This window comes from Sinohyriopsis cumingii, chromosome 6, assembly GCF_028554795.1.
Source record: "Sinohyriopsis cumingii isolate HCF-2022 chromosome 6, ASM2855479v2, whole genome shotgun sequence".
Taxonomy (NCBI): domain Eukaryota; kingdom Metazoa; phylum Mollusca; class Bivalvia; order Unionida; family Unionidae; genus Sinohyriopsis; species Sinohyriopsis cumingii.
This window is the reverse complement of record NC_142966.1, coordinates 128,480,615-128,503,519: the sequence shown is the minus strand read 5'-3', so window position 1 is coordinate 128,503,519 and position 22,905 is coordinate 128,480,615. Positions and strand designations below refer to the sequence as shown.

General features: G+C 34.1%; 1 protein-coding gene across 3 annotated transcripts; it reads right to left on the bottom strand.

Annotated features, from left to right (window-relative positions):
- Positions 1 to 9,453: 9,453 nt before the first annotated feature.
- On the bottom strand, positions 9,454 to 21,056 carry LOC149797936 (heat shock 70 kDa protein 12B-like). 3 transcript variants are annotated; one of them, XM_089962988.1, is made up of 6 exons: positions 20,977 to 21,037; positions 19,104 to 19,217; positions 16,081 to 16,439; positions 15,088 to 15,414; positions 13,646 to 13,799; positions 9,454 to 13,238 (listed from the first exon to the last, which is right to left on the bottom strand). In XM_089962988.1, the coding sequence occupies exons 3-6, from the start codon at positions 16,390 to 16,392 to the stop codon at positions 12,175 to 12,177; spliced, it is 1,857 nt and encodes a 618-aa protein (XP_089819114.1). In that variant the 5' UTR covers positions 16,393 to 16,439; positions 19,104 to 19,217; positions 20,977 to 21,037; the 3' UTR covers positions 9,454 to 12,174. The 3 variants fall into 3 exon arrangements, with proteins under 3 accessions (XP_089819114.1, XP_089819112.1, XP_089819115.1); XM_089962986.1 differs by lacking the exon at positions 19,104 to 19,217 and having other exon boundaries at positions 20,977 to 21,056; XM_089962989.1 differs by lacking the exons at positions 19,104 to 19,217; positions 20,977 to 21,037 and adding an exon at positions 17,650 to 19,083.
- Between the last annotated feature and the right edge of the window lie 1,849 nt (positions 21,057 to 22,905).

Below are 22,905 nucleotides of genomic sequence, written 5' to 3'. Positions count from 1 at the left end.
CCATTATCCTATTGAATCCAGGGACAACACTTTCCGTTCTGTCTGGTGTATATTTATAATTCTCAATAAATGATCCTATATACCTTGATTTCTTTCATAACAATCCAAGATGACTGTGAACATAGATGAAAATAAATTACTAGGTCGTCATGCGAGTGTGTCTGCTACACAAGAGTGCATATAACACCGACTCAGTTGCATCACTTTTTGACGATGTGTGCTTAGTCATGATGGACTATGGATTGGTGTTTGGGCAAGGCGATGGGGGCCGTTTACCCGCGGACCTGGCTTCGAATCTCCGTTGAATACGAATTAAAAATTCTCTAAACCTGTAATATATATATATATATATATATATATATATATATATATATATATATATATATATATATATATATATATATATATATATATGTCATTTATTTGTATTTTTCCCTTGGGATATTTATGCATTTTCTATTGTTTATGTCTACGGCAGGACTACCTGGCGATCAGCCATTGATTGCCCTAGGTGCCAAAGAAACGCCTGCCAACGTATCAGTTGAGCAAATCAACCGTATAATAGGAGGTTTTCGTCCCTTTAAACCTGGGTCATAATATATACTTGGGGATAATTGTATGTTATTTTCCCTGTATTGTAATGAAATACATGCACACATACATACAGGGCGGATCTTTGAAAGAGCAATTTTCACGTGTAGCTTTGCAGTTTAAAATAACTAATAAACTAAAGAAAGCCATTAGTATTAAACATATTGCCAGACCTATATGGAAATTAATTACATTGTTATAAGAAAACTTTTTAGGTTTCTCTAGAGCATATCTTAGACCGAATAATACTTTTAAAGCATAATTCCCTTTGATATTCAAAATATAAGGACAAAATTCAAAAGTAAACTTTGGGAGTTTTCTTCTTTCTGTTTCATAGTTTTAGTCCATAAGGTAGTAACGCGCCTCATGGGCCACTGTTTTACAAATACATAGAACGTGCTGATACCAATATTACAGAAGAGATATTAGCCAGGAATCAAACCTTAGCTGTAGCAACAGAAAGATGGTTCATAGCAAGAAACAACAACTACTCTGAGAACGATATGTGATGTAGAAGCAACTGTTTCTTCAAGCTCGTACAAGGATATCTGACTATCTAGATAATCCAGAATAAGAAGGATGTTTAGAAGATAATGCACATGGTGGAATCAAACATAATCACGTGTGCTTTGAACCTTGCTGAGCATGATGGAGAGGATATATTTTTAGCTGGTTACATCCCATTGGGCATTCGTGCAAAAATGGTTGTACAATGATCGATTTACTGTTTGATAAGTACAAACCTTGTTCTATCTCAGAGTCAGAGCTGAGTCGAATGTGACTTAATGTCAGATTTTACGTCAGAATGCAAAGCCCAAATACAAACCAGAGCAGTGACTTAAAATAAATGTGTAATCCCTTGAACAAAGCTAATATGTCAAAGTTAATCGGCAACTACATCGTCCAAATCACAGAAGAACGGTTGCTACTATATTACCAGTTCATCCTGGCTGAGAGAAATCAGTGTCACAAGAAATGAAAACTTGTCAACTAGATAAGCAATCAAATCAAAACATCCCTCGAATCTTATGAAGTAAAAGCGGACATAATAAATCTTTTATAAACCCATAATGCGTGCCAACATTTCAAATATATTGTCATCCACTCACCAGACACAGTTCTGTGCGCATTACCTTGAGGCAACGCAATGCAATAAGCTGTGTTTTCGTGCTGAAAGGATCAGCTTTGCTATGTGCCACCTCACTCCTTTGCACACGACTTAGGTCAAGATATTTATCAGGCACTCATAGGATTTCATGAATAGTTTTGTATGCCTAGACCTAATTTACAACGTGCTAGTTTGCTCTTGGGTTAGCACTGTGGAGCAAGAAAGAATACAACAATGCTACAGGAGATGTTCATAGGGGCATACTATGTAAGTTTTGATAATGCTGGATGGAATGTTCGCAGTGCACTTCATTGTCTTGATAAACAAACAAAAAATACTTGAGAGCATCAGCCACATCCAATAGTTTCATGCATCACAAACAATTGCTAAGAAGGCATTTCTGCTATAATCGTGTCTTCTTAACCAAACATATTACGAAGTGCATAATGTACTTTTGTCGGGGTAGATGGCAAAGGATCGTGCTCAGATCTCTGGTGGAACTGGATGCGAATGTGATAAATCTATCTACAACTTGATGTACCTATGTGCATGCTATGAATGGTGGAAATGCATGTGCTGTGTTTCAGAACACATCGAAATACTTGTTTTGGATGGAACAGATGGTCCTACTGATTAAATAATAAGAAGCTATTGGCATTTGATTCACATGGTTATGTTATCTATAATATGGGATACTCCACAAATGTACAAAACTGTACAGTTGAAACAATATCTAGACTTACCATGTTTTTCAAAAGCATTTGCAAGTTTAAACAGCATGAAACACACACATGTGATGATATTTTCAACGTTCGATTTAGTTCATTTGGGCTGCGGTGCAAAGTATTAAATATACTAACTATGCAAAATATACCACCGCCAGGAATCCTACCATAACAATTAGTTGTATTATAATGGGTGCACAGTGCGTCATCAATATCAGTACGCAACACACGCCAATGCTGCGACGGGTCTTGAAATAACATTTGAACACAAAGAAATTAGAAACAAAGTCACTGACATTATGTGTAGTGGGTGTGCTCTTTGACGATGACATCAATGCCCTTTCTTGTGATATATTACATCATACAACATGTTTTCTCTAAATAGAGAACCTCTTGACATTACTTGGGAACTTGAAAAATATATTAGGGAGATTAACATAGCTAATGGAAGGGACTGGAAAAGACAGAAATGGATAGGGGTTTTGAAAAGTTTAATGAGGAAACGGTTAGAAATGTGCGGATATAAAAGACAAAAATGATTTTCTTAGTCTACACTGAAACTATATGGCGAAGAAGTGGAACGACACAAACATTGGCAGTATAGCAAAAATGACTGCTCGAGTTAATTTCAGTGCAACTTATTTGCAGCAACACAGGAAACTAATCAAAGATACCACATCCTCATCAGCAGCATTTGCAATGGTATCACAGAACGGTATCAATGTACTAGTAAACAAATAAAATCTGAGAAAATATGGTCTAGCAATAAACGTTAGGATGGCGACTTCCAGCATAATAACCTTTGTTATCGTTATTTTACGTCACGCTTACACTCCTATATGCCAACTCTGTTAGCTTCAGAATGTAAGAAAATGTCACAGCAAGGAAACGAGGTCCCGTATAATATTGATGAAACAAATACCCATTAAAATATATCGAATCAAAACACGAATACCTTCATATGAACAACACATACCCTAGTTTGCTTACAACATTGTTGTTTTAAATGCAGTAGTTGTAGTTACTACGAAATCATATATATATATATATATATATATATATATATATATATATATATATATATATATATATATATATATATATATATGCTAATTCAACATACCTCTTCTGATGAGAGACTCATTTGCGTCAAATAGTTGTTCCAATTGATACCGCTTTAATAAATTATTGCCTGTCTTTCCGACAAGAACACTATGTAACTTATGCACCTTGGCAATAAGGTGGAGTGTCATCACGATTAAAGTTTCAACTTTATTTAGTTCACATAGATTGCACAACATTATCTTTCAACTTATAACATTGCGCTCTCGAGTGCTCAAATGTTGATGTGACGTAAATCGTTCACAGCGACCTTCACGATATTAGCCTATATAATTGTACTGTCCGAAATAATTTAACACCATTTACAATTCGAAGTCACACAATTCACTATATTATTGTGGCAAGTGTGAAACATAAAAGGTACACTGGCATGTCTGCATAACAACTCCACTGAGGTGAACAAGTTTAATTGACATCTCTCCATTATGAAACCGTAGCAGGAATAAAGCCCAATAGACCAATTACCAATTAGATGTAAATTGTTCTAAAGTTATAAATTTCCTTTCGAACGATAAAGGGCCAAAACCCATCAAATAGCTACTAGTATTTGCTAAGCATATTTAATGTTCAAAAGTTCAGAAAGAGTTTAATTTCAATTAAGATCTATCTGAAAGATATCTGAAGTTATCAGAATGTTGTTCAGTTTTTATACTGTAATATAGACTTTCAGATTTTTTCCAATGTCCGATGAGGAGAACCCGAATCTCTATATTGTTATTTATATAACTAAAAGAAGGAATTGTTAGATTGTTAGGTTTTATCCTCCTGAAAGGGGGAAAATACATCTGTAACATGTTCATAAGAATGGTAGCTTATTTATACATTTGTGCATTTAACAGGTTTTGAAAAGAATATATATATATATAAAATTTTGAATACATAGGGTCACAATAATTTTCTAATGTTATTAATCATTAGGAAGAGAAGTGGAAACAACACACGCTATATGGCTCGACTGTGATTTATACCGCTGAAATGGTTTATTTAGTTGCATTTCAGGTAAAGACTGAAATATGGTGGATTGAAGAAATGAATCAAACGTAGTTACAGCATTTGCATCGAAAATTATGATTATTCTGCACAATAGGATCCAGTTGAATTTTGCAAGCATTTAAACTTGAAATGTTTTATATTACTCGTGAATACAACTTTGCTAAATTGGTTGTAAGTAAAGCAAACTCTTGGTCCCATATTCTTGAAACTTTTAAGCAGAACTCGTGCTCATGCTCAAAATTTAAAACAAAACAACCTTAGAGGCATTACCGTTTGGATTCAAATGAAGTTAGTCTAGTATGACTTTTAGGTTCCTCTATTAGCATGTAAAATTACTTTGATTAACTCCAGGTATAAAATCGGAGTTTGGTGTTCCGAGCTTATTTTTGAGTTTCTTGATTAACAAGTTTCCGAATTACGGGTTGTAAAGCGTCGAATTTTCAATTGTATTGAACCTTAAAGTTGAATGCATTGAGCATCAAAATTGTATCACATTTAAGCAAGAAAAGTCTTTGTGATAAGGTCACTTCGACCTTTCTTGTTTTCTTTCCCCATGTCAGTGTTAAACCTGAAAGGCTAGTATTTATGAATCAGTTAGATTGACCAGGGCATTGCAAGGCTGTCCTGAGAATGTAAACATTTGAGCTACCAACCATAACCGCTTGATAGGAACACATGTCAAATTATCATTTTCAAAAGGGAAATTGTTATGCGCCGTAGTTTAAAGATTTTTGCTGTCTAAATCTGACGAAAGAAATTATTATCTTGGATAATTTAGGAACACCTGCTTACGATTGGCCAGAGTAAATTAAGGCGTACACTTTAGAATTAATGAGAATTTAAAGTGATGACCTTGATCGAAATTCTTTCGTCTTAAAAATCCTGAGACAGGAGAAGTGGTCCAGAGGAAGCCTAAAAAGAATAGTGTTTTCCTCGTTAAAAAAGAAATGGGGACCAGGTGGCTGTCTTGTAAAAAGAAAAGACAGGTTTTAGTGTTAGGACGCACAATTTCTGAAAGAGAACAGCATTACGGTAAGCAATTTTAATTTCCACGTAATTTTCTATTTTTTGATTGTTTGTTTTATGCTAATGTGTAAGATATTACTAGGATCCATACTATGTATCGTTTATTCAATATCATGGAACTGTGTTGATGCTAGAGTTGTTATGCAATTATCTCTTTAATTTTACAGTTACTAGTTCATTGATAGAATTGACGATTGCATGCTATCCAAATTTCGATATGTGTAGGATTTCATAGGTTATCTGAAATAATTTCCTTTGTCTGTTAAGATGATGTTGATTATCATGAGTTAACTATAATCGCATATTTATATCTGATCTTGTAATGTTTGAATAATCTTCTAATATAGGGTTTGCTGCGAGTTAAAATTTTGAGAATTTTATGCAATAGTAATAGAGCATGTGGTAGCGTAGATAAAGAGATACGGTAACGTTATATACCGCAAAACGTGTTAATTTATGGCCCGTCGCGGTGAAGCGGGGGTGATGTTCTATAGGATTAAGTCAGAATTTATGCAGTGTGGATAGCTAGTATGCTTCTGAGTAACGTAAGTGAGGGAATTGTATGTACGAGTAGAAAGTGGTACATATAGAAATTTAGGGAACAGTCTTCTGGGAGAGAGACGGGACAGCCCGAAGACGGAAGTCTGAGAAAAGAAGTGACGAGTTCAGAAAAAAAGAACTAGTAAGTCCCGGAAAAGACGTAGTGTAGATAATGGGAAGTCGAGGAAATAGGAAGGCGTTGATACACGGTCAAGGGAGGAAGGTGATGCAATCAGTCGTGGACATTGCGCTCTTTTCACCACTCATAATTAAGATTAAATAAACCTTAATTGGACACTGCTTTTAAATTCTGTTGACATAATTTTGATTGAAATGGAATTGCCACTATTAATTTGTTTTCATTAAATTTGTTATTCTTCTTGTCTAAGGGGGGCACGTATTGCTTTATTTCTTCCCAGTATTCTTGCTCAGTTCTCTGTTGAAATGATATTCTTTCCGCTCCCACCGGGCTATAATATCGAGAGAGGTCATCCTCTAGATAACACCAGCCGAATCCAATTAACCACCCCTCTTACTAAGAGGGCGACGTTACACGGGTACTTATCATCTTTGCTTCTTGGTAATCTGCATCTTATCAGATTTATGTTGAATGTGGAACATTACTAGAACGCGATCAATTTTTTACCAAGATATTATGAATAAATATTTGAAAAAAGTCATTCATCTTTTGAGCCTCTCTGACAAACCTGTTATTTTATATATTTAGAAACCTGATAAGTTGATTAATTTCATCGTCTTTACAAGTCTCTGAACTACCGTTCATTATTATGTTGGTTTTCATGGCAGGGTTTAACCGAGTTTAAAAGGGTAATTCAAAATTTCTGTAAATTTTTTGTTGCATTCGACAATGCTACAAATGATAATTAACGTGTCGCCCAGCAGCACAAATATATCTTTACCACCAACAACATATTCCTACCTCACTTTTGAATCTTTTTATCTACAGTAGCAATTTTACCATAAAATACAATCTTATTCTTTGATTTAACTGTTACTTTACTTTACTTTTCAAGCCGTTACTTTCTTGCAGAAAGACACAGGTCCACCCTCTTAGACCTTTGTTGAGAGAGCCAACAATTCCAAGTGGAGATGTATAAGCTTTATTTGCCATACAATTCGTTTGTTGAGCTGGCAATGTTCTCCAACAATCACCAGTGTCCTCTCAATAGTTGTAAACAGCAATTGTTGACTCACAAATAATTTGGTGTACTCTCCTGACCAACAATCTATCAATTATTCGCTTTTCCACTGATGCCTCTCGTATCATGCTGAAGTAAAGTTTGGAAATTTGTATTCGAAGATAAAGTAGTTTAGTGTAACCCTCTTACCTTGCATTGCCATGTAAACAAAGATGATCAATCACTCAAAATAATTTTTGTCATATATGTTCAATATGTTTGACACCAAACAAACTGATGATCTTCATATAAGAAGTTTTATACTAGTTTGTTAATGACGGTATTGATCGCCTTGAGCTAAATAAATTAAAAATCTCCTGAATTATTAGCGACATATTTGAAGAACACCACGCCTTGATAATAAATAATTCGCAATTTATCACAACAAAATGTATTTTCTTCAAATGATTCCACCACTAAATTAAACAATTAAAGTTTGTCATCAAGTAAATGATGACTGTGAAGATGAGAGGGTAGCAAAGATTTGACCCTACCTGTGTGCGTTAAGATCTAGATTTTAATGCGCATGCTAAAAGACAAACATAGATTGTGGGCGATTTTGGCAGAACGCTTATCCTCTTATTGAAATATACTCTAGTACCATTGGTAGTTTAGTATGTTCTTTAGCTTTCTACTAAAACGATTAATCTTTAAAGCTTTATAATAGCATCTTAATAAAGCACTATTCGTTATAAACAATATTCTTCGATGCCATTGTTGTTTTATTTATTGAAGTTTTTTTTAAGTTGATGAGAATTTAGTCAAATACATTGTCTTAATTCATTAATTTGTCCGTATTTTTTGTTTTATTCTGCTCCCTGTCTACATAATTACGAAGATTTACAAATAACTAATTTCGAAAACAGATTTCATGCATCAATATTTCGGCCCTCAAGCATACGTTCTTTTTTATTCTGAACTTCATGCTTCCGACAAACTTTGGATTCCGAACTCTTTAAGCGATATAGCTATTGCCAGCTTGACCAAAGTTAATTAAAGCTGTTAGGTATGCTGGGTTGTTAAGTACTACCTCATGGTAGTCAGATGCGCCCTCTTTCCAGATTCAGCAGTAAACATTTATAGGTGCAAAGTTCTGATTTATTTAAGAATGTGCATTTCCTGAAAGCCCAAGAGGCATAATGGTGATAAAGACTTAGACAGAGATGGAGTACTGACAAAGAATGAAAATTACTTTGGCTAATATAAATTTGTACAAAGCAATCAATTAGTTTATCATGAGATATCATTGAATTGTTAATATTAAGCTGGTCTCCATAGTACCGATATAAATTATCCTTGCTTTTTCAGATGTAAATCATTTATTCTGAAACAAATGGGGAAAGTACCAATCATCTCATTGGCAGAAAGAGCAGAAAAATCATAATGTTCCATTAACTTTTCCAATCTTGCAAAGCATATTTTCCGACATATTTAATAAAGATAGGGTGTAATCATTGCAACTCGATTGACTATTTTGGACAAATTAAATAATTGATTTCAATTATTGCAAACAATTAAAGAAAAGCAAGTAAGGCGTTTGTTTCCATGGAACAAAAATGGAAATTTCCTAATTGTTTCTTTAACCGAGCAATACATTTTAGCTGAGGGAATGGTAGTAAGAGTCGACATGCACTCACTTTTGATGTTTATAGATATAACTTCATTATGATGATTGTTATAAACAATGTTACCAACGCTAAATTTGATAATTTATTTTTGGAAGTAGCAATGGACAAAGGTATTTAAGCTAATAATTATTAACAGGCAATTAATTATTTAGAGACTGATATGAACGAGATTTCTCCATGGCTTGCATCTCTCTTCCACGTCGTCTGTATAACTATATATCCTCTACCATGTCCATGACGCATAAATACTTGAATATATTCGTTAGTGCAAAACAGAGAAAAAGATTAAAATATTAATTGTTTTCAAAAAAACTTATGATTCTCAGCCTTAGAATTAATTGATAGGCAAAATTATATTAAATACCAATAAGTATGCTTACCATATAGATGGTCCGTTATTAATGAAGCATGGAATGTCCAGTTCGTCAAAGGCTGTGCTTTTGACAAAATTAAAATTCTCGCAAACAAATTCTTGCGTTTTTATTTTTATTTTCACGTACTAAAATGTGATACAAGTCAACTAGAAGAGACAAATAGTTTTATTCCAACCAATAGACAAATGTGAACTTAACATTGATACGACTGGTTGTTTCATTAAGATAACAAAATATAAAGTCTGTATTTGAAAATGAAATGGAAAGTAGACTTGACCCAATAAGCATCAGCTAATGATCGTTTCCTTTCTATCAAAAGTTGCAAATACTCCGCAAACTGTTGCTTTTTCAGACCAAACATTTACATTAAATTTCCAAATGACACATAATAGAAAATCATATGGTAAATGATTATACGTAAATGGTTGGGTCATTATCAAATGCACGCTTTCTTAACATTGATAGAATTATTGAAACAGACAAACACATCTTAGGAAAGATAAGAATGGTGATCCTCATGAATGATTGTGCTATGTAGCTTTACTGATTTTCGAACAAGTGCCATTGATTTTATTTTCTCAGGCAACCAGCAGACGGCGTCGATTCTATGCTGACAAACATTTTTTATTTTTGCCTAATGAAAATGTCATTTAGCTTTAAAAGCGCTGAATATCTAAACAATTTTAAAATTCTTTGTGTAATTTAATCGAGGTGATGAGAGTGTGGAGTATAACTAATAGACAGGGCTAAATTCAAACAATTTAAGATACCTGTTACTTAGTTGGGTTAAACGCTTCAGTCAAAGGATCTAATGACCTACATTTGAACGAATACGCTTTATATTTACCTGCTTAAGAAAGAAGCCAATGTCAGAATCATTAAACGAAAACGTATTGATACTTATTAACTTATATATATATATATATATATATATATATATATATATATATATATATATATATATATATTTGTGTAATTTATTTTCTTTTCTTCTAATAAGCGTGTATTATACATAATACTAATGTTACTAAAACTGTTTATCTCTATTTGTTAATAAATGGTATATATATATATATATATATATATATATATATATATATATATATATATATATATATATATATATATATATATATATATATGATGGATTATAATGTACTTGCAGTTGTTGTTAATAGAGACAAGCGCATTATTATTAAAGTGTATTGATTAAGAAAATTTCATCATCTCGACTGTGAACACGTACATGGTATCAGCAAACCCAAAGAGACGCGAAGGTCCAGTGTTTATGTACTTACTCGTGGGAGATGATAGAGCTTTCCTGATAAAAATAATAGCCCGGTTATGCCTTCTTTAGATGCCTCTAAAGGATAGACATTCTTTTTTATTATAATTAATTTTATCAGGTAGAGGGACCTCATAACACGTACGGACATACTGCCTCATCGCTGGGTACAAAACAGATATATTCTCATGAATGAGTTTACGATGACTTTACTTGGTTATTCTCAATACCTTTCACACACCCCTCTGTCCCCCTTCCTCTTTGCGTTGAAAACGTTTGTTAATAAACGCGGTTGAGAGCAATATTCTAATTCCTCAGTTTTTGCACACCTAAGCATTTCACCAATGTACCTATTTAAATTCAGTGCTGATATCTGGAAACTCATTAATGGTTTGCTATCTCCACGTCACAATTTATGGTTAGTTATTACGAATTTAACATTGCCGATAAGACTGTTGGACTTCAATTGTTAAACAAAGTTTGAAACTATTCATAATAAGATGGACGTTACACATGTTTCGATTTTAATGCTAATATTAACTTCTTAAAACATGGGGTGGGCTTCATTAATGTAACATTATGAAGCAGTTGTGGCTCTTCGGATTGTGCTGCTAAGGAATCAAAGAACGCTAGTATGTAATACAGATGTACAAATGAGACTGTATAAATATGATTTGGGGTTATGTATTATTTACATCTTTATAATAAATGAAAATATTATTTGGGTATACATAAAATGAATAGTTTTATGATATTATTTATCAACCATCGCAGGCATCAACTAAACACCGATATTCCAAACCTCCTCTGTCCTATATTCCGGTATCCTCTTCTTCACACAGCCAGTAAATGAACAAAAACTTTGTATCCTCTTCTTCACACAGCCAGTAAACGAACAAAAACTTTGTATCCTCTTCTTCACACAGCCAGTAAATGAACAAAAACTTTGTATCCTCTTCTTCACACAGCCAGTAAATGAACAAAAACTTTGTATCCTCTTCTTCACACAGCCAGTAAATGAACAAAAACTTTGTATCCTCTTCTTCACACAGCCAGTAAATGAACAAAAACTTTGTATCCTCTTCTTCACACAGCCAGTAAGCGAACAAAAACTTTGTATCCTCTTCTTCACACAGCCAGTAAATGAACAAAAACTTTGTATCCTCTTCTTCACACAGCCAGTAAATGAACAAAAACTTTGTATCCTCTTCTTCACACAGCCAGTAAATGAACAAAAACTTTGTATCCTCTTCTTCACACAGCCAGTAAATGAACAAAAACTTTGTATCCTCTTCTTCACACAGCCAGTAAATGAACAAAAACTTTGTATCCTCTTCTTCAAACAGCCAGGAAAAGTCTACATATCTTTCTCACTGTTTACCAAGTCTAAATTATATAACAGTAAATTGATAAACTATACATTCCAAGGTTTTGAAATAGCTCTTTCTTTTGTGTGGAAACAGAAGAAATATCTTTCCAGTGCTAAGACAAGACAAGCATATTGCAATATTCCTTTTCTAATTTCAAATTGCTATAAATTATGATTCCTACACATTTGATTACACAGTTATAGGGTCTTTGATTTACCCTAAAAATTCCAATTTTGCAAGCATCGTTTCGCCTGTATTTTCTTCTACAGCTTCGACTTCAATTTCGGTGCCACTGATAAAAATCTTCAGACGGACACGACGATCTAAGCCTTCTGCCTCCACTAAAGGAACTCTTATCGTTCCAAGATACACACAGGACTTATCAGTTACATATTTTGGATCCTCCTCAACGGAAGCGAAGACTCTTGTAGTGATTTCTTTTTGTTTTCGGTTTGCTGGAACACGTGCAGTCTCATATTGGGGTTCATATGTTTTAATGGGCTCCCCAATCTCTGCAAATTTTTCAAATACGTCTACACAGTTTTCTGTACCGTGGTCTGTGATGTACCTCTTGTCTGGTGGATGCACGCCGCGGATAAATGGAACACTCATGCTACATCCATACGTGTATCTGCAAATCCTTTCTGCAATAACATGCGGCTTGAATCCAAACATAACGGATCCTTTTAGAACAGCAAGGCCTGGTTCCGATGGGATTATAACTTTTTTTCCCGCAAATTTCTTTCTGATATAATCTTGAAGAATTGGTGATTCGGAGTAGCCGCCAACCATCAAAATATTGGAAACGTCCTTAATCACTGGACAACTGAACATTTTGTCCAGATGTTTACCGATTGTCTTGCACGACTCAGAGAAGAAACCTTTGGCAAGATCTGCTTCGATTCGCATTTTATCACGAACCCAACTGATTTTACCCTTGTAAGCACTTTTTGCATCTATGGCTTCTTTAATTGCTCTCCCTATCTCTTTCTCATAAATTTCGCACATGGCAAGAGGAACTTTCATTGTAATATGATTTGCTATACCAGGATTAAACTTTCTTTTCTTCACCTCAAACTCCCTGAAGAGGTCCAGATAATCCGATTTGTCATTCCGGTCGACTTCCCTCATGACAGATTTTCCGACGATATTCACCAGTAGATCATAAAAGGCTTTGTCAACTTTCGTTCCACCCCAGTCGCCGCCACTGGCTGCATGAAGTTCTCTTAGAGTACCGTCATGGTGAACTTTATGCACTGTTATGTCAATTGTGCCACCTATAACACAGGAAAATAGTAACATTTTAAACCTTAAGAAAATACGTGGTGTAAATATATTACTCAACATTTTATGTAAAAGCAAACAGCAAATAATGATAACTATACTGTTACTGACTGAAATTCAGGATAAATGAATTGTCACTATTCGTAGTTGTCATTTTGAAAGAAAACAGAGAAATACCATGTGCCGAGCGTTATATAAGTAGACGTTTCGAAAATTACTGAACAAAATAGCAGTTACTTTTGGTGGTTCCTTTGAAAATGATCTTTGCATTATGTGGGAATTATTTTAAAGAATCACATGACAGAGTTGCGCACTTGATACATATATTCAGAATGATTTCCTCATAATAGTTCATAACAAAGTATCCCATAACTATGTTGCAATCAATTAAGGTCCAAACCTCCAGCATCAAGGATGAGGTATTTATCGCCAGGCTGGAAAGGTCCAAAACCATCCTCAGATTCAGACAATATCTTAATTTGCAAAGTCTGGCAGAAAATAGAAGCAGCTTCTGGCTCAAGAGCGATTAAAAGCTGATCTCTAGAAATTCCGGCCTGAAATATGACCAACATAAAACGTTCGTCTCGATATTCTTACATTAAAGGTTCAAAGCACTAATTGGATTTATAGTAAATTTTCAATTAAATGTTGCTCAGATATTTTAGATAATTAGTTTCTGCTAATAAGTATCTTATTTATCATTTGTTTGATATCGCAGTATATATTTTACAGGATCAACCTCAAGACGAAACTGTTTCAAAGTGGATAGCCTTCTGTGTCCTTCTGGCAAGGTAGAGACGAAACGAATTAACAAGCCACAATATAGAGTAGTGAATATATTGCTCAGTAATTGATGAAATGGGACATCTTGGCTAAACTGTTATAACCATGAATAAAATAATATCACATTTTCTTGTTACAATAGAAATACAATGTATTATTAAATATTTACCCAGTATAATGTATACCGAAGCAAATTACTTTATATCCCTCCGCAATGATATAACGTTCTTGCGTACAAATTTACACCACAACCCCACCCCGGAGCTTGACAAGTCAGAGTTATGTTCGAAATATTATCCTGAATTATAATTTACTAACTAAATTGTTTAACTACATAACATGCCTGTACAGAACTTATCTATTATCGCCACTGTCTTATTGCGAAATGTTTCCATTACGTAACACACATACCATGTACAGTTCGTGGTTAATTATATATAGTTCACGCTATTATGTCTCCATTTCGCAGCTAGTTAAAATGATTTTATGGTCATGCACTTAGCAAGCCATCTGTGGTTTATTCAGTGTATTACGTTTAGTTAGGCAGTGTTAGCTGTCACCAATTATCAGAATGGTGCTTTCCAACTGAGAACTGAATGAAATGTTGCTTTACATCTGCGACTTTAAGTGATTTTTTCTGATTTTAGTTCCAACTGGTATTCGGATATTTGTTCGGAGATGCTCCTGCAGTTATCATATTTTTGAGAAAAAAAAACATGACCCGTTACTTTGAGAATGAGGCATATGCACGAGTTTTATGTTTGCTACAACACTTTGGAAGATATTTAGCACAGCTAGTCTCTTCTTGCGTTCATAATCTCTAATCTTTTTGCAGAAGACGTTTCAACCTACCAAATCCTGTAAAATCTCAGTATAAACAAGTTTACATCTGAGTGCAGAATCTAACAGAAATACGTGTGTTATAGCATAAAAGCAATTTAATTTGCTTCCTATTTGATTCGTTATGGGAATAATCTGGTATAGCAACTAAACTACCCACATATGCGCCTTTAATTCTCAAATTCCTGTCATAGTGGACTTAATGAGAGGCACAACTACCTTTTCCGCAGCTTCCCTCATAAATTGTTTGGCAGCATCATTCCAGATGGCAGGAACAGTCAGGACCCATCGAATATCTGATCTTTGCAACCCAGAATTCCGATAAGAATTCGATTCATCGGCTAATTCTACATACCGGTCATCGTCCATGTCCGTTTCTGATGAAGCAATTCGATCAGAATCAGTTTCCTTGTCTAATCCAATCACCTGATCATTGCAGACTTCTAAGAGATGGTCCACCAGGTATTGTATGCATGATGAAAACACGGTCATTGCAGGCAACATCTTTCCATTATCAGCAACGATTTCAAAGTTTCTGTTTATAGTCTGATTTTGTAATCAAAACAAAAATTAACGTTTGAGACAACGCTTTATCTATAAATTTACTATATTTTGTGTAAATGTATATCTGGCAAGCTTTAAGGACTAACTGCACATGATACAGCATTTGTATGCATAGATACTTCAAATGTGAAATATGGAACCAGTTTCTTACAATACGTATTGCCCTGATGTCAATGTATGTTTCACACTAAAGACATTATACGAATCTGTTAAATGTTTAAATCAGGTACCAATATTGATTATGGAACGACAACGTAATCTATTCTTTATATCTGAAGAATAAAGAACAAAATGGTGACTTAAAGAATGATTTATGGAACTACTGTAAGAGTAAAACCAATCAAAGAATGGATCAACTAGATTAAAGAATATTTCCATATGTACATATCTACTCTGCACACTTTAGTAAAGAACCTAGTACAATGGAGACAAATTGTATGACACCACCAACAGGCGCTGCGTTGAGAGAGAGAGATAGAGAGAGACTACGATAAAATGTATCGGTTTTGCATAGACTTGACAGGTGAACATCTTTTTGACGTGTTGCAAAATCTATATTTATCTACTCTAGTATCAACGAGTTCAAACATTATGTGTTTAGAAAGAGCGGTCACCTATTGTCTTTTGGGTTTATTTCAATGAACTTACCTTTTGATTGTACAATGTCATCTTAAATTTGCTGAAGAAGTACCAGTCATTTGCTTCATCTTCCAAAGCGAGGTCGGCATATTTTTCTTCCGCATCGAAGCCAAAAGAGTGAAACTGCTTGTTAGGGTCAAACAGGGCAGAAGTTGGGACCTTCGGGGATAAAAGATTTCGCGAATTTGCAGTCCATACGTTGGTGGATATCTTGAGAGGATTTTTCATATAGTCGCTTCGAAAGGAGAAGGCGTAACCAGAATAAGTGGTTCCAAAATCGATGGCCGCCACCATTAAATACTTCTTGTTTAGTGTATCCATTGGGATTTGTCTTGTACACACTAGCCAATGTCTGTTTTACATTGAAACTGCGAAAGCCAAATTAATGACAGTATAAATATACAGTATAAGTAAGTATTGCAATTGCTTTTTACGTTATTAACAAGTTATACAGTGCACAAATATGAAATGAAATTCTCCCCGTAAAGATTTTATTTCATAGATAGTTTTTTTTTAAAAAGATCGTACAACAAGGAATAGCTGCAAAATGCTAGTCCTCAGTAAACCAATCTATTAATTTCGTTCCAGATGTTTATTTTAGAAGCAGCCTTGGAAATCCTTCTTTAACATTATCGTATTAATCCTTGTATATAGTATGTATGTAATAAACATATTACTTCGGTTTATCAGAAACGTTGTGTATTGTTCTTTTCGTAAATTGCATATAACTACCATCGATACTGAAGTATATATTCTTTGTACTGAAAATGATATATCATTTTTTCTCATATGATTGGTAAAATGAACCTCTACGTGTATCAGAACACAAAGCATTACCTTTTCATCTTATGTCGGTATGATTTACTTCTTATCATAATTAACTGTATGTTGACTGTACATTTCTCCTTAAACACGTTTCACTTTTCCTTAATATTTTTATTCATGGAACCCCTTTCTATTAAATTTATTCAAAGAACAGCCCATATATGTATAAATCATGAAACTATTGCTGTAATTGAACATAAAACTTTATTACTATCAATGGATATTGTTGTATCGTATGTCAATACAATCCCTAAGAAATCAACCACTAGATTAATGGCATCTCCTTCCACTTTAACAATAAATTGTATTTAAAATCTACCTGGAGCAATCTATGTTAGTATCTCTGACTCAGGTATGTATTGCTACCTGATACGTTTCTGCGCGTTCACTTATGTTTGGAGTATATGTATGTACATATTTCTTCTTCTTCAGTTCTATTTGGAGTATATGTAATTACGTATTTGTGCGTCTTCAGTTCTATTTGGAGTATATGTAATAACGTATTTGTGCGTCTTCAGTTCTATTTGGAGTATTTGTAATTACGTATTTGTGCGTCTTCAGTTCTATTTGGAGTATATATAATTACATATTCCTGCGTCTCAAGTTCTGTTTTGGAGTATATATAATTACATAATAGTTGGAGTAATGTGAAACTTTATTTTGTTTAAGATGCGTCATGTATTTATGATGTTATAGCCACCATGAACATTGATACACGCAAGTGAAATAAATAGTTGTCATTAGAGAACTTACTTTTAGATGGATTCCATCCAGTTTGATTTCCATCCAGTGGTATTTCCTTTTCTATTCTTACTTGAAAAACAAATGCTTAGCTTTGTCTCAGTCTCGACTCAACATTTGTATGCATGTTGGTAGCTCTGTTATATTTCCTTTAGGTGTAGTAGTAAATTTATGACCTTTGCTAAGTAAACTTATCCCATTATCAGAGAAATATCTGCTAAAGAAGTTTTTATACTTTTAAATAAATCTTTTTTTCCGTGTTGTCTTTTGCATTTATTTTCAAATTTATCTCCTCGGTATCTTCTCGCTCCGACTTGGTCGCATTCTGTCTATTGATTCTGTGCTTCTTCCATCTCAATCTCTACCGCATTGGCGTTGTTCTAACAAAAAGGTCCTTACAGTTTTAGCTATGCATGTGATCCCATTACTTCTAATTGTTGTTTTTTCTTTCTAGGACAACGATAATTTGTTGGGTTTTGTGTGAAAACTAGACAAGACTGCCCAAGAAAGATCTTAAATATGTAGCGTTTGGTTTGCTCTTAAACCTTCACTCTCATCGAAACAAAAGGTTTATAATTGTTTGAATAATAATACAAAATGAAAATAGCAAATTAATTTATTTTATGACAATAAAAAAATGAAAACAATTATCGTGCCCCACGCCAGCTCACCTGGCGGTTATGTGATAGTTAAAGATAGCTATTGCGAGAGCATTGTACAGACCTGGTTTCAATTACATGGTTTGATGGAAGACCAGTCTATGTCAGAACACGATTTGTTTTCTAAAAATAGTAGACAGGTTTTCAGAAAATTTAAAGTAGGCATAAGAAAAGGAAAATAGACTGAAAGTCAAACACGTGAACGAATTTTGCAGAACTTAAAACAAGGAAATGAAAATAGACCGAAAGTAAAATATTAAAACGAAAGCATATCGAAAGGAGACATTAAAAAGGGACTGACAAGGGTGAATTGTTGTTAATTTATATTGCTCAATAAGGATGGATAGGTTCACCTTTCGACATCTTAAGAAAGTTGTTGTTTTATAGTAGGGAAATAATATACTGCAATTAAAGTAATAGTATCGGTGGGTAAAACGGGATTAGTAGGGTGGGTAATAATTTACTGCTATGATAGGAACAGTGAGAGTGGGAGGTGGACGAGTAGTTGGGTGGGATAATAGGACACTGCACTCAAAGTAAAAGTGTCGTTGGGAGGTATGGGAGTAGTTAGTTGGGTGGGGTAATAATATGCTACCATTAAAACTATAATGTTGGGGGGATACAGGAGTAGTTGGGTTAAAGTGATTGTTTTGGTGGGTGACACTGAAGTAGTAGGGTAGTTATTCTACAGACGTCATACAAATATTTTAAAAATCAAAAGATATTTTGGGGGCGGTTGGAATATTTTCATACTCTTAGCAAATTAGGTGAGTATGTGTTAAAGGGTAATGAAGGGTCTCTGCTTACTTTGTCTTTTGAAAGTAGGTGGTCCTTAATAGACCATATTTATACTATGATCGCCAGGTTGACACTAACGGGAAAGTCTAATTCGTATTAGTTGTGAAGAATATCTCTGGAATCCTGGAAAAAAAGCAATACTGTGGCCATTCCTACTTGAACGGGTGAAGGATAAATTTTGTGCTGATTCTTTATTATTTTCTTGAACTCACTGGATGGCCATGCCGACAAAAGTCCTTAGTTTTCCTTCCTTCAAGGGCACATAAAAAAAACTCTCGCCATCATACATAAATCAATGCGCCCCGTAAAATATTTTAATGGCAATTTTAAAACATATGTTAAGCTTTGCTGAAAAAGAGAGGGACATAACGTCGACCAGTCTCTGTCTTTCTGAATATTAGTACAAATATATTTTTGTCTTCATTTTGTATAAGAAAATTCGAACTTGAACAATAATTATTTTTGCACAGTGGTAGTTTCTGTTTACAAATCTAAACTAGAATTAAAAAGAGACTTGAATAATTAAAATTGGACAGTCTAGTCAAATATATAGCAATCAGACTTTTGGTTAACATGCACTTGAGTGGAAACTCAAGGCCATACTTAAGCACATAAAAATCAAGTTTATATTATATTATAATATGGTATTATTATTATTATTATTATTATTATTATTCACGTACATTTATTAGCATTAAAGCTCATTAGTAGTTACTAAACTTCACTCAGTCTACCTAGCAAAGATTAATGCAGTCAATGTTTAGACGGGTGAATGTTCTATATCCATTTATTAGTATTATTTTTTAAATATTATGTCATTAATCTCATATAATGTTCATGATATATGCTTGCTTAACTGATACAGCTGATTTGCATCAGTACAATACTAAATTATTAACGAATAATCATTTAGGTTAAGAAAATCTTGGAAAGGGCAGAGGGAAAGAATGTGTCTTTTATTTAGCCTAGTTGACCCATATATCAGCGTATATACAGGTAGTCAAAATACTTTCCATGGTTTGAATATGTACTAAAGTACAGACACATGACCAAACTATTTGCCAAAAACTAATAGTGTTTATGTAAATCCAAAGAACAATCGTAGCATTCTCTCAACAGATAAGGGACACAACTGTATCCTTATTTCATAAATAGTGACCTAGTTTTGTTTTCTTTACATCAGAGACCTAGGAATGAATCATTACCTGGTCCTTTGACCCCAATGCCTCAAACAGTGATTCTTGACGGATTCTAACACGCGGACGCCCTTGAAGTGAAATTTTCCAAATTTTACCTAAATTCTATAACATACATCGATAATTGCTGTTTTTTAACGTCAAGAATTATCAGCCACGATCATTTTCTCATTTGTATCTTGGTATTAGACTTTAATATACACGGTTAGTATCACTGCTTTTTATGTAGCCAGATGCCCTTGCACACCCGTGCATGGCGGATGTAAATGGGTATAGAACAAATAAAGGCTTTTTGACATAGTCATACACAAATAATGACCGTGACACATACGTAACTAGTAACCCATTTCATGGAAGGCGTTTGAGAATTTAGGACCAGGATATTTCTAAAGTGTATTCGAATTCCCGATATCAACTGGACAAAATCTTTAAATACTGAAGCACACTAAAATATTCATATGTTATTTTACCACTGCAACATATCCCTGATAAAAGCAGATGTACAACAAAGCTCACTACTATATTACTTCCGTGTTTTTTTAATTTAACTTTCGTTTCATTTTGTATGAAACGCCATTGATTCTCAAGACTTAATAATGTCGAATGTGGTTATGATGCAAAGAAGCTGACAGTGCTCTATGCATGCAAATTAAATTATACAGAATAAAATATACAAATCTGCTTACCTGCCTAAGCTGGTGACTTACGTGTCATGAGTGTTGTTCCACCCTCGCATTTGACACGGTTGCTCCCGATATCAAGTTTGATATTGAGGCTCATAAAGGAGGTGAACATCAATATCATGCAACAGTTCCAAATTCGTGAAATAGTTATTGGTACATCTGAGCGTATAATCTGGCTGAATCTTAAAGCATCTACGAAATCTCCAAGTGGGGATAACGATAAAAGTGAGTAAAAAGACTCTAAAAGAAACTTAATGTCTGAGAATTTAACCATTCAGTGCCCCTTTTAAAGCTTGCGATTTTTAAAATCACGTCTGAAGCTTTTTATTTACAATAATCCAACGTTATGAACCATAAAGACATCTATATCTCGGTATAAACTGGCCTAAATGATTGATAAAATGATATATTAAATGTGTACGTATGTATTTATCTATGAATGTATACATATTTAATATGAGGAATGCAACTCGAATTTTTCATGGTACGTTTAGAACAACAAACCTTCGGTACTTGTAAAAAAAATTCTCCGTTCCATGATGACGAGGAGGAGGATAACCATAACAATGGAGGCGATGATGATGGTTTGACGATGACGACGATGATGATAAAAAAGAAGAAGATGATGATGATGATAACGATGACGACAATGATGCTGATGATATTCACGGTGAGCGCATATTCTCTCACTCAACTCTATTTATGATAACAGTCCTTTAAGGGAAAAGGTTACGGTTAAAAATGATATTCTGCTGACAATCGGAATTAACAGAAACGAGGTAAAATAAAAATAAAAACTCTTTGTAAAGAATCCCAATATTTCTTCTGCTACCTCTAATCACTTTGAACCTCCTAACATAACCTTATAAACAAAACTATGACCCCCTACCACTAACATAATCTATACAACGCTAACAGTGAAGTAAGAAGAAGAAAAAAATGGTCGTTATGAATACACACTATACGCACAAACATAATATCATTATATCAGAGACAATGCACTCTTTTAAATAGCTGTGTTTGTGATCTTAGTGATGGTCTATGATGGATTTACATACATGAAATAGCCTGGATCAAGCAGCATCCTTGGAAGGATATAGATGATTCGACATTGCTCAACATCTTGACTTGCAGTGACAATATATTAATATAGCCCGGTTTGCTGATACGTAACAGATATATTACATGTTTTATGATGAGGAATAGTAAAAGTAATGTTGGACGTGTATTTTATTAATAATAATAATAATAATAATAATAATAATCACAATAATAATCATAATCAACATCATTAGTACGGCGCCTAATCTTTAGAAGCTCTAAGAGCTTTCAATATTAGATAATAATAATAATAATAATAATAATAATAATAATGAGGACTTTGTATAGCCTCCTAATCTTTAGAAGCTCTAAGCGCTTTACAACATTAGACAACACCTATAAGATAAAAAACGTATATAATGATGTGATTACAAAAACAAACACCATGAAATTAGAACACATAAAAATACAGGCTGAGAATATTTAAGGTAGGAAACATTATTAGGTCTTTAAGTTTGTTCTTGCAGTCGAAATAAGTGAGTTTTGAGAGCCCTCTTGAATGGGATCACTGTGTATTTGTGTCTAAGTTCAGTGGGCAATTCATTCCACGTTGCTGGGCCCTGGTATTCAAAAGAACGCTGTCCATATGACTTTGTTTTCATAGTGGGAATAATGAGTGTACGATTGTCAGAAGAGAAGCGTAAGTATCTTGCTGGTGTGTACACATGGGTGAAGTCGGATGCGTATGTTGGACTAGAGTCCGTCAGTGAAACGTAGCGCAGAGAACTAATTTTGTGTTTGATTCTGGATCGAATGGATAGCCAGTGTAGGGTACAGATCAGCGGGGAGGTGTGCTCTGATCGTGGTACTCTAAGTATGATCCGACCAGCT

Bases quoted from the DNA above. Each gene is read 5' to 3' on its own strand.
- LOC149797936 (XM_089962986.1), bottom strand. From the start codon at position 16,392: ATGGATACACTAAACAAGAAGTATTTAATGGTGGCGGCCATCGATTTT. The intron at 13,800-15,087 runs GTAGTTGTGCCT...GTCATATTTCAG, and splicing joins TGAGGGAAGCTGCGGAAAAG to GCCGGAATTTCTAGAGATCA. The intron at 13,239-13,645 runs GTTTGGACCTTA...CCTGTGTTATAG, and splicing joins CCTCATCCTTGATGCTGGAG to GTGGCACAATTGACATAACA.